At 39.5% G+C, this 11,639-nt stretch overlaps 1 protein-coding gene across 3 annotated transcripts in view; it reads right to left on the bottom strand.

Annotated features, from left to right (window-relative positions):
* Positions 1-11,639, bottom strand: part of LOC113682377 (uncharacterized) — a 50,871-nt gene that overhangs the window by 18,111 nt on the left and 21,121 nt on the right. For all 3 annotated transcript variants that reach the window (XM_089180405.1, XM_089180403.1, XM_089180402.1), the window contains exons 24-47: positions 11,526-11,639; positions 10,887-11,068; positions 10,331-10,505; positions 9,679-9,860; positions 9,158-9,338; positions 8,783-8,964; positions 8,136-8,310; positions 7,815-7,996; positions 7,120-7,288; positions 6,727-6,908; positions 6,074-6,248; positions 5,463-5,644; positions 5,000-5,174; positions 4,584-4,765; positions 4,085-4,259; positions 3,683-3,864; positions 3,274-3,451; positions 2,740-2,921; positions 2,246-2,420; positions 1,629-1,807; positions 1,135-1,300; positions 854-1,035; positions 588-762; positions 296-477 (exon numbers count right to left, since the gene is read on the bottom strand). The exon at positions 11,526-11,639 is cut by the window's right edge and continues 67 nt beyond it. In XM_089180405.1, the coding sequence (XP_089036531.1) occupies positions 296-477; positions 588-762; positions 854-1,035; positions 1,135-1,300; positions 1,629-1,807; positions 2,246-2,420; positions 2,740-2,921; positions 3,274-3,451; positions 3,683-3,864; positions 4,085-4,259; positions 4,584-4,765; positions 5,000-5,174; positions 5,463-5,644; positions 6,074-6,248; positions 6,727-6,908; positions 7,120-7,288; positions 7,815-7,996; positions 8,136-8,310; positions 8,783-8,964; positions 9,158-9,338; positions 9,679-9,860; positions 10,331-10,505; positions 10,887-11,068; positions 11,526-11,639 (4,214 nt within the window). The remainder of the gene's footprint in view (positions 1-295; positions 478-587; positions 763-853; positions 1,036-1,134; positions 1,301-1,628; positions 1,808-2,245; positions 2,421-2,739; positions 2,922-3,273; positions 3,452-3,682; positions 3,865-4,084; positions 4,260-4,583; positions 4,766-4,999; positions 5,175-5,462; positions 5,645-6,073; positions 6,249-6,726; positions 6,909-7,119; positions 7,289-7,814; positions 7,997-8,135; positions 8,311-8,782; positions 8,965-9,157; positions 9,339-9,678; positions 9,861-10,330; positions 10,506-10,886; positions 11,069-11,525) is intronic.

Below are 11,639 nucleotides of genomic sequence, written 5' to 3' on the forward strand. Positions count from 1 at the left end.
CATTCTTTTAAGATCATTGGATATTTCTCGGACTTACCCCTCGGGCTAATATCCAAATCGAATACTTTTTTTATGGAAAAAAATGAGCACCAGTGAAAGCAATCACCTCTCAAAAAGTGTGGCTTTATAATGGTGATTCTCATGAGAACAAATAATAATGGAAAATCTTGAGTTTGTTGTTAGGTTTTCAGTTTAAGTACTTTATTTGAAAAGAAGGAATTTGTTTGGATATAGCCCGATGACATTCCTCATATCAAGTATTTCTCACTACAAGTACATATTAACAGCAACGAACCTATTTTTTGCAGCCTCCGTTGATGCAAGAAGTCCTTTATAGCGTTCGATAATGGTAGCTTTTTCATTGTTAACCAAGTTCCTCTCCAAGTCACGCATGCTCGGGTCGTTAGTAATCTTGTCTCCAAGTTGATCTAGCTTGTCCATCTGATTGTCGTGCCGTTTTATTTCTCGCAAAATGTCCTAAAGTGATTTGGAGAAAAAGAAAGATGATCTTTTTATCAAACGAAAGGCAACACCTAGCACACTAAAATCGTGAACACTACTTAGCAAAAAGATGGGCATTCACAGACCTCAATTTCCTGTCTTTGAGCCCGCGCATGATCGAGATCCGGAGGAGTTACATCTTGAGCTTGCACACGCGCAGAGCTGTCAGATAACCACTTAAGAGTAGAGTTACAAGAGTTCTTCCACTGCCCTAACAAATCTTTTTGACGTTGTTGTAGGCTGAGGTGCTTATCTTCGATTCTGGAAAAGAAATAAACAGAGCTCTTCCATATATAGTTGTCTATTAAATGAACCATTTCACAACATTCCTAGTTTTATTTCCCTTACAAACCTCTGTTGTCTCGCGTCAAGATCGAATTTTACTTTATTCCAACGTTTTTTGAAGACTTCAGCCTCATGCTCCACAGTCTCCAAATCCTTTTCGGGGACGTCACTTTGGTCGATCAACCTGTCAGAGTTCTTGAGAAAGTCGTCAACTTGTGGATCCAGTACGTTTACAGTTTTCTTCAGTCTCTGCAAAAATAAGCAAGCTCCATTCACATCGTGGAAACTGAACAACATCTCAAATAATTTGTCCGTAAACAGCACACAACGTTTTCTCGTTTGACCCACCTGAACTTCAGTCTTTTGTTTCTCCAGCGCGTCGAAATCTGAAGCAATTTCCTGCTCACAGACGCTTTCAACTTTCGCAACCTCCTCCTGGATTATGTCAAATTGGTCATTCCATCTCGAAAGTTCACCCTCAGTTTTCTCCAAGTTTGTCAGTTGTTCTTCCAATCTGCAAATAAGGATAGAGAAGCTTTCAAACATTTTACTAAGTTTTTAGTTATTCTCAGCTGTCTGATATTGAACAGTTGATGCTATCGCTATTCTTTTTAAATATGGACTATTTACAGATAACTTCGAATACTCTCTCAGTTTTCGTTCTGAAAAAACATGTTGTGTTGCACCGGTTTGAACTTTTTTTGGATCATAACGCAGACGCTCTTAAAGTCCAAAAGATAAGTCATAAAGTTTCGCTCGAAATATCGCGATAATTTTCGGAAAACAAGAAACGAGTTCTGACGATGTTTGCTTGCATGCTGTTTAAACGTCAGTGCAGTTACCCATGCTGGTGATCATTGATCTTTTCGACGACCCTTTCCCATCTTTCAAGGCGGTCGTCTTTATCGTGCTCCATGCTCTGTTTTGATCTCTCGTCAATTACAGGGTCTGCTAGTAATTCGACGGTGAAAGTTTCGAAGTCATCTACTTTCTTCTGCTGTCCAATCAGCTGGTTCGTTTTCTAAACATAATAAAAGGCATGCTTCGATAACTCGTCAAAAAGAATGTACTTTTATTAGAATTTTAGTTTGAAGAACAGTGAAACTAGATGTTGTTGTTGTTTTTTTTTCTTATCAGTAACGCTTTTGAGGAAAATCCGAACTTAGTCAAAATCAGTACAGTTTTGAGTTGCACAGGGTGCAAGAGCCGTGCAGAGGTTGCCTCCCTTTATGAGGGCGTCTTTGGGGTCTTCCGCTCGTAGATTTGTTTTTGTGATAATAAGGATGCCAGGATCAGGATATCCACCCCCGAGATTGCAGACTCGGTTTATAGCTTGGCGACCTCTCTCACCAACTCTTCAGCCAATCAACTACGCCAATGGCACAAACTACATTTTTTTTTTTATTAAATCCTCAGTTGATAACAAAACTCATTCGATTCTTTATTTTCGATATCGTACCTGGAAATCGTCATATTGTCTTTGAACAGTCTCGAGGTCATCTGCTATTGGCTCTAGCCTCTCTGTTTCTCTCTCTGCCTTTCGTAAAAAACTATCGAAGTGATTAACCTTTTCTTCCCACTCATCGAGCTTCTTCCGTCTGTCCCTCTGCATCCTCTTGGAAGCTTCATCAAGTCTTAGATAGAGAGAAAATGGTAGAAAAAATAGCTAGTCGAAGCCATATTTCAGTTATTTTTGAAAACATATGGAAATAGAGATTAAGGAGATCAGTACTGCAATTTTTGAAGGAAGAATAAAATTTTTAGCAAGGTCTTGAGTTTGATAAAGAAGAATAATTTTCAAATTATTTACCAATTCCAACCCAGCCATGTCAGGTAGCTTAGTATGGAATACCAGTAAGCCATGCATGTCATTATGAAACAAATAGTAAAGATACATTTGAAAATGTCGTTATAACCTTGAGATATGGACCTACACCTGTCTGCGTCGCATACCTTTCTTTTCTCAAGGCAACAAAATCCTTTATTCGGTCCCAGCGTGCTGTCAAAGAATTGAGATGTTCCACCACCTCATCTTTCCTTTTCTGGGTAAGCTTGGGATCCTTTTTAACTTTCTCTCCCAAGGCAAGAGTGTCAAGCATTTGAGTTGTGTTCAGTTCCATTTCATTGGAAAATATCTGCAGGGTAATGAAACCAGATAAAAATAAATTCTTTCACATTGAAGACAACAGTTTGGTCACTTGAACAAAACGTATGTGGGCAGTGCTTACAACATAGGCCCTATCGATTTGAATCAAATTGAAGACGTTCTCCATCTCCAGAGACAACATCTGCTCAATGGAAATCTAGACCGAACAAGACCAAGGGACAGCGAAGTCATGTATATGAAGGGTTAATCTCTTAAGTGAGTAGAAGTGGAGGTAAATGATTAATGAATGGTTAAAAGCCGACCCTTATGTACCAAACATGTCATGTGTTGCTTTTCAACAAAACTGTTGTTAGTTGCAGTAAAAATATGAATGTGCTGACCTCAAACGCGTCCTCCTGTCTCCTGACAGTCTCTATGTCATTACCTATAGGGTCATCAATAACAGATATCTGACCCTCCAGTTTATCTAACGCAAGACCCGCTCTTTCTGAGCGAATCCTCCATCGCTCTAAAGCGTCCTGTTCTTGTCGTTCCAATTTGTTGAGGTTTTCTTCCATTCTAAAACAAGAAGAAAAAAGAATGCAAGATTTCAACATGTGGTCAATAAATAGCTGCATACAAATGATCTTCTTCTAAAGTGCAATATCGTCCAACTGTGTTTAGATGTAGATAAAATTATGCTCCCAACATAATAAACCCTCCGAAGTTCCAGATTGTAACCCTCTACCTGGGGTCAAGCGAGCCACCAAGTCAGGTGCTAAAGAGTATTGTATACAAACATTCAGTTACCTGGCCTGCTTAGCATTAGCGAGATTAACCAGATCGTTCCAATTTTCATTACAGATGACAGTTTCCTCGCGGACACCTCGCCTCTCTTCTTCCCCAAGACATGGGTCAGTAACGAGGTTGCCACTGAACTCGTTTAGGTGAGTTACCTTTTCTTGATAACCTGGAGCGTCTTTGATGATTTCCTTAATTGAAATCAAAACATAGAGTATCAGCTTATTCGTTGCTTCAAGTCGCTCATTCTTAGAATCATTCGCAAAATTACTCAATCTTAGAATCGTAAGGCCACAGGATTACAACAAAGAAATTGACGGACAATAAGAGCTTTACGTGAAGAAAGAACCCTAAAAAGGAAATATTTGAGACAAAACGACAACAACGAGGAGATTAAAAACAACAGCAAACCTGAAAGTCATCTATTTGTTCCAAAGCAGCGTCCACATCGGTAGCCAGTCTCTGTTGGGCTTCAACCTTAACTCTTGTCTTCACTACCCATACACTGACCTCATCAAGTCCCTCATGCCATTTCTGGAGTTTGTCCTCTTGCTGCATCTTGAGTTTTGAGATAGTGTCGTCAATTCTGTTTGTAAGAGGTTGGCAGAGTGAGAAGAGCTGTCTTATAAAACGTTGAGGAGTCAAGAATTATCTTGGACCGGTTGCTCTAAGCATACTTTCCGGTGGTTTAGACTCGTAAAAAGACCAATAGAGTCATAGAGCAGGTATGTAGCCGAATTTTTAAATTTATTTTCGTCTTTTTTTAGGGGGGGAGGGGGGGGACGGGAAAAGGAGAGCCTCACCTGCCTGGCTTCTTCTCTCCGTTCAAAATGAGTTCCTTGAACAGGTAGAACAAGCCGGCACAGAAATAAAAAAAAAAAAAAGAAGAACCCATGCTATGCTTTTTTACCTCTCGGATTTCCAGTTGACTAACTCCTCCAGGTTCTCCCAGCGATGACTAAGATCCAGGACTTCTTTCTGTATCGCCGTACGATCGTCCTCAGGAAGCTCTGGGTCTTTCAGTAGTTTGTCTCCATATTCCAAAGTTTCACTCACTTCACGTTGGTGAGAAAGCATTTCATTATTGAAATCCTAGAAAATACAAGATGTCAAAACGAGAAAAAACGAGATGAGGAAAAAATTAGGAAATCAGAACACTGTTGTCCCTTCGACACGGTGTTTCAAGTGCTTTTCAACTTGGTCTCCGCTCAAATGTGAAAGCTTTTAAAACACTGAGGCGCTTTGAGCCTCGAAAGCGGTGTTTTACCGCAGAATTTTTAATCCCAAGCATTCTAAAAATCCGCCGCAGTGATTATTTCTATGCACCTCAAGTTCAGCCTTCTGTTTCTTGACGGTGTCTAGATCTGGGGCAATTGCAAATTGTGTGTTCAGCTTATCCTCGGCTGAAGAAACCCAAAACACAAGAGGATCAATTCTTCTTCTCCAGTTCTGCGTCTTGTCAAGGTGCTGTTGTTCCTTCTCAAGAAGTAAGACTTGGACACTGAAAAGGGGAAATAAAAAAAGTGATATCCAGTTATATCAAAGTCAAGAGAAGGTATAAAAAGGTGGGAATGATTAGTTGATAACGAAAACAAGTGGTTGTTTCCGGAAGCCATCTCGTATGTCGGTGGTAAAGTGCGATTGATGAACTGGGATGTAAAGCAAACTTTTTCACCAATCCTTATGGGCTTTTATAAAACACTGAATTTGATGAAGAGCAATAAATGAATCGAAATCTTGCTGATCACTCAATAACAGATATCTGACCCTTACAAATCTCAACACTTACCTTTGCTGTTTACCGGAAGTCAACGTGACTAGTTTATTCCAGTCATCGTGAAGTGCGGTCATCTTCTCATGAACAAGTTTCCTTTCTTTTTCTGCATAAGTATGATCGTCGATGACTTGATTTCCTTCGTCAATAACTTCGTTTACTTCACCTTGTTTGGAAGTTAAGTCCTTGACGAGATCCTGAAAACGCACAGTCGATAAAACCAAATTAAGGTCAGCTTAACGGAAAAAGCCTCCTAAATTGGGTGAAACAGTAGGTGCCTAACAAGCAAGTTAAAGGGGGGGGGGGGGGGGCTTTTAGCATTACAGTAGCCTTATCGTTGGGAATAAGTAATCCAGATGTTAGCGTTCAGGCCCTAATTGGGGCTTGAGTCGTATCCAAGGTGATAGTACACATGGTTGTTACAAACTTAGCCTGCACACAGGAGTATAACCAGTGCCTAAAAATTGGAGGAGGGGGGGGGGGATCTTCTAAAGTGCTGAGGGTGGAAGGTTGCTTGAGATGAAACAATCATTTTCAGGAGGGGTTGAAAATTTTTTTGTCGGTTCATCTTCAAAAACCGACATAAGATCTGGAAAAATGAGACGCTACGTTCGAGAAATTTTTACCTCAATAACACTCTGTTGTCTTTTTATTCCCCCAAAAGATGCTTCAGGAGAAGTCGGTCGGGAACGTAACCTTGTATATCTGTCGGTCACCCAACCATGAAGATCATCGCATCGCTCGTGCCAGGTCTCCAAGTTTCTTTGTCGAGTTTGTGAAGCTCCTAGTTCAACACCAAGCCTAAAATAGCAAAAAAAGAAAGAATGGAACATGGCCATTGAACTGTATCTCTTATTCAATCTCGCCAGAGGTGATGGTTTTATTTGCTACAGTGCCGCACTGATTTTCGCTTCGAAACAAGCACAAGCAGACGTTTAGTCATGAATCGTGTATCCTTTTCAAATATTTTGTATAAAAAAAGCACCGGCTCAAGTAATGAACACGTTCTTGCATCTGTGTAAATGTTTATGGTCAATCAATACTTGCTCACAAGATTCTCTCACCTTGTAAGCTTTAGAGCAACTTGTAGTCCGGTTTTTATAGTAAGACGTCGCCATCCGAATTCTCACGAGATTAGCTTGTGACACACTATTCCACCCTCGAGAAAAATGTTACTATCCATCCTTTCTTGCCTTTCAATTTATTCTTCTCCTTTTCGCTCATTTTACTTTATTTATATTACCCACAAAGGCAATGCATATCAAGCCAACAACATTACCTAGCGTATTCATCTTGAGACTCTTTCATAAGAGTCTTCCATCTTTTTTCCACATCACTCACATCGTCAGTCACTTTTTGACGGCTATCAGAGCTCAAATTTTTATTTGATGCTAACTCTCTTCCGAAGTCTAAAGTCTTTATCATTTCCGGTTCAGTTTGCACAAGATCTGCTGAGAGATCCTACGAAAGAACATTCAACAAAATTAATAAGAAAATAAGTAAAACATACCACGAGAGAACAGCATCAAATACAGACAACACTTCCTATCATGAAGTGTGATCTAATGACTCGGTGACTAGTGGAATATTCCACGGTATACAACTCAAAGCAATGAATTACTTACTAGTTCTTACATATAACTACAAGTCTGTGAAATTTCCCATTGATTACCTTGAGCAGGATGTAAGAGCTTTCAATGTCCTCATTGGTCTCTGCGTTCTTCCCATTCTGAATTTTTTCATCAGCAGCATCCATGTAAGATGTCAAGCTGGCACATCTATCACGCCAATCTTTTATCACCGCTTCCTCTTTCTGTAATGCGTCCAGGCTCTCTCGAATCCTGCAAGAAAAGATCAAGAAACAAAAGTAAAAACTTTAGTTTGGTTTCGTGACTGTTCTTTTGGGCACTTAAAAAACCGTTCCATACAACGTTTTTCACCCCTCTCGAACGATGATTGTCGAGGATCCCTTATGTAACCTTGAAACAATAAAGAATGTGGAAAAAAGGATAACTGGTGTTGTAGGCGTTTACTAAAGTCTTTAAAATGTTATCGACAGTCACAAGAGAGTGCGAAACGGCGAAAGGGGTTAGATTTCCGCTGGAAATCCTTCATCTTCAAGGGCCGTTTGCATGAACTATTGTTTAGCGTTTAAGTGTGTTTAAAGGTACGTGAGACATATTTAAAACACTTCCTTTGCCGGGCCAAGGGCCGTTTGCATAAACTACAGTTTAGCGTTTAAGTGTGTTTAAAGGTACGTGAGACATATTTAAAACACTTCCTTTGCTTTGTAAACGAATACATGTACTTCGGACCTGGGAAAGGCTTTTACATTCAGGTTTAATTTGAGACTAAAAGATAATTTACCTGCGTTCTTGTTCATCGTTGGCTCGCTCCAGTCTCTCCATGTCTCCTCCTAGCTCATTTAAGTCTTGCTTGATGTTAGCCTTGTTTACGTCACTAATGTAATCATCCTCCAATAGTTCTTTTCCAAATGCTAGACCGGCATTTATCTCGGGTTTTGATGCCTGTAGTTTGTGACTGCATTCCTGTAATTAAATAGAATGAGATGAAAAAAAAATTCATACAAATGGTTAGGAAAAAATTTAGACCTCTGCCAAACTCAGCTGAAATAAGAACCAAACATTTTCTCTCAACAAAGAAAAACTTAAGGCAAATCCTCAGTACCTTTGACAAAGTGATTTGCTCTTCGGCATCCCCGCGGTCCTTCGGATTCCCCTTAGCTTGTAGTTCAGCCATTTTGTCACCACAATCCTTTATCAAAATGTGGATGCGTGTGGTCCGGTTCTTCCACTCTGTGACTTTTTGCTCTTCACCTTTCTGATAAAGAATATCTTCAAGCCTGAAAGGACATCAGTGAGACTCCATAAGTAATAAATGTGACACGATATTAAGGTCATACGAACTGATAGCGGACCCTGCACAAACAAATAGAGTACATAGAACGTTAATTGATAAAAAAGGACGTCAACGGTGTGAGGAAAATCAGTTACCTTTTTACAAAGTGAATCTCTGTGATGAAAACTCATGAATACCGAAAAACAGCCCACTGTATTATATATCATGGAAAGTTTGAACCCGGGAATCAAGATCTGAAACACGGGGCTCTAAACCGCTTGTTGAGCTGCCTCCACCAAAAATACGGTTGAATAATTAAAGTGCCATACGTTATCGCACCAGGCCTTTATGTAGAAGACGACTTGCTACACTGTATTTATTATAGTTGAAAATTTCGACCTCAAATATCTCAAATCCTTTTCGTTGTCGTATAATTAGGTTTTGCAAAGTCGACTGAAATTGTTATAGATTTTTACCTTTTCTGCTCATCGCCATTAGCTTTTTCTAATTCTTTTAGATCCTCTTCAATGTGATCCAGGTCCTGTTTGACTTTTGCCTTGTTGTCTTCGTCAACGATATCATCATTTAGAAGCAGCGACCCATATGCAGTACCTTCATTGATCACCGGTTTGGCTGATTGCAACTCCTCCTCGAATTCCTACAAAAGTTGAATACACCTTACTGAAAAAGACGCATACAAGTCTCAAAATACATTTTTCTAAATGAAATTGGTCTCTCGATAAATTCTTTAAGCAAACTTTTCTCGTGTTCTCCTTACATGCCAGGTGAGTCATTACGCTGGCAAACCGATAGACCGTACAGGTTTTCGCTAACAGACAAAAAAAACTCACCTTAGCTAGAACAATCTGCTCTTCCAAGTCCTTCTTATCACGAGGATCTCCTTTAGACTTCAAATCTTTCACTTTTTCCTGGCATTCGCCCTGTAGTTTGTTTATACGAATAACCCATATCTCCCACTGTTTCAGTTTTTTCTCCTTTTCTTCGTTTTGTTGGAAATATATTTGCTGCAACCTGGCAACAATATTACCAGTTAAAGAAAAGTTAGGTGTTGTGCATTTTAGGTGCATAGTCCGTTATATATTACATTTTTAGACTTTGCATACACAGCATCCTTGAAAAGCAGTCTCAGGAAAGGACAGGCTTTGTCTTATTTCATTAGCTAGATTAGCTGAGTACAATTAGATGCTCTTCTTGTAAATTATGCTAAATGAATTTACTACCTTTTATCAATCAATCGATCGATCAACCAAACAAGTACACATGCACGGACCTGAAGGCCATACAGAAATGTATGTGAACTAGCAGAATCAAAAAGTCAGAGTACAATCCTGACAAGTCTTAGACAAAATACCTTAGTTTCTCTTTAGCGGTATCTTCCTTCAGGTCTTTCAGAGTTCGTTCCATTTCTACCACATCATCATGGATCTTTTGCTTTTCATTAGGATCAGTCAGATCGTCATCCACGAGTTGCTCACCATAATCTAAAGCAAACTTGATCTCCGGTTCTGTATTGGTCAGGCTATCCTCGCAATCCTAATGGTCACAAAGAAAATCAGACCTGATAATCACATGGTGTTTAAAAGTTTTAAGTCAAGGAGAGAGGTCAGCAAATGTAAAAGCAGAGGTTCGAAATCGTCATTCTGGTTAAATAAATTTTTTGACTCTGCGTGTACTTTGGTATATCGTTTATTATCTTCTTGTCCTTTTGTTTTTCAACTGAACCTCGCAAAACATAAACCAAAGCAATCTCAGTAATCACAACAGCCGAGAAGAGGAAAAGCAAGTGTCACAAGGAGGCATTGAGAGATTAAAAATGCTAACTCCGGATCTCCGAAGCGCGGCAAAACGGGCGCGACCAATTCACGATTGGTTTCGGTTTTGTTCCTGATTGGTGAAGCGGGTGGCGCGAGCTTTCTCGACCAATCACCGAGAGTTGAGAGGTAAAACCAACACAATCCCAGATTACCTGCGAAACTCGCCTGAAAATTGCTTCAAAAGCCTACCTTTGCTTTCGCTAATAATTCCTCCACGTTCCGGTTCGTGGGATCGTCGGCCTTGACCTCGTCAAGGTGGTTTCGTTTCAAAGCAAGAATTGATCGCAATTTCACCTTCCAAGTTTCCCATTTTTCTAATTTGTCCTTTTTATCGGTGTCGAACTGGATGGCTAGAATTTCCAACCTAGGTAGATATTAAGTAAGACGTAGGCAAATATGCAGACATCTAGATTACTTCAATTGTTAGTAAATTAAGTATTTTATGAAAAAAATGCAACAGCCACTCGGTTTACAAAGACCAATGGAGTTCGATTTTTTTTATTAATTTCTCTCTTTTAAAGGACAATGCTCAGTTCCTGTGTGTGTGGGTCATCTTATCTAAGACATTTTACCAGGCAAAGATACAAATCCATTATATTTTCAAAGCTCGTCATTTTTGCAAGTAGTTACCGAAATAGAATCGTGTTCGATATAAATGAAGAGAAAATATGGACCACAGATAAAACTAATAATATTCCACACGTTTACAAAAGCCTTAATCTAGATTTTTTTAACCGTTTGTTACCTGCCCTGTTCGTCAGCGTTGTCTTTCTCCATTTTTTCCAGATTATATTCCATATCGTTCACGTCCTTCTTGATTGAAGCCTTAACCTCATCATCAAGTATTTCATCATCTATCAAGAGCTTCCCGTAGTCAATACCTTCGTGAATCACCGGTTTAGCGGCCTCCAGGTCCTCCTTACACTCCTACATTTAAGTACCAAAAAAAATATGATATGCAAAACTTTCGCAAAAGTTTGCCTTACAAGGGCTGTCTTTGACGAAAACTTTGTGACCATGTATTGATGACTGACGTTTCGTAAACCTGAACGATGCACCACACGTGTGATCGCATTACACTTCCATTGCAATCCTACCACCGAAATATTAGGGAAACATGATTGGGTTTTGTGCCCAATTGTGGATTGCATTTAACTATATGCAGCCTGGTATGTTACTTGTGTTTGTTCCGACCAGTTTGTTATTTCTCAAATCATTCATATTTGATGCAAACATTTACAACCACCCTTTTACTTCACAAGTCCCGAAGCAGTAAAAGGAACTGTAAAGATTTCAATAAATGTACTGCAGCTATAGATAGAGAGCGAAGTTCAAATTCCCAGTGCACAATCTAATTAACTCAAGCTAAGAAACTAGTTCTGACCTTCACAAGGACCATTTGTTCTTCGACTTCTTTCTTATTTTGTGGCTCATTTGCTTCCTTGAGTTCATTTGTCTTCGCTTGACACTTATCCTGCAACTTCCTGATTCGAATGAT

Source organism: Pocillopora damicornis, chromosome 8 (assembly GCF_964200805.1).
Source record: "Pocillopora damicornis chromosome 8, jaPocDami1.2, whole genome shotgun sequence".
Taxonomy (NCBI): domain Eukaryota; kingdom Metazoa; phylum Cnidaria; class Anthozoa; order Scleractinia; family Pocilloporidae; genus Pocillopora; species Pocillopora damicornis.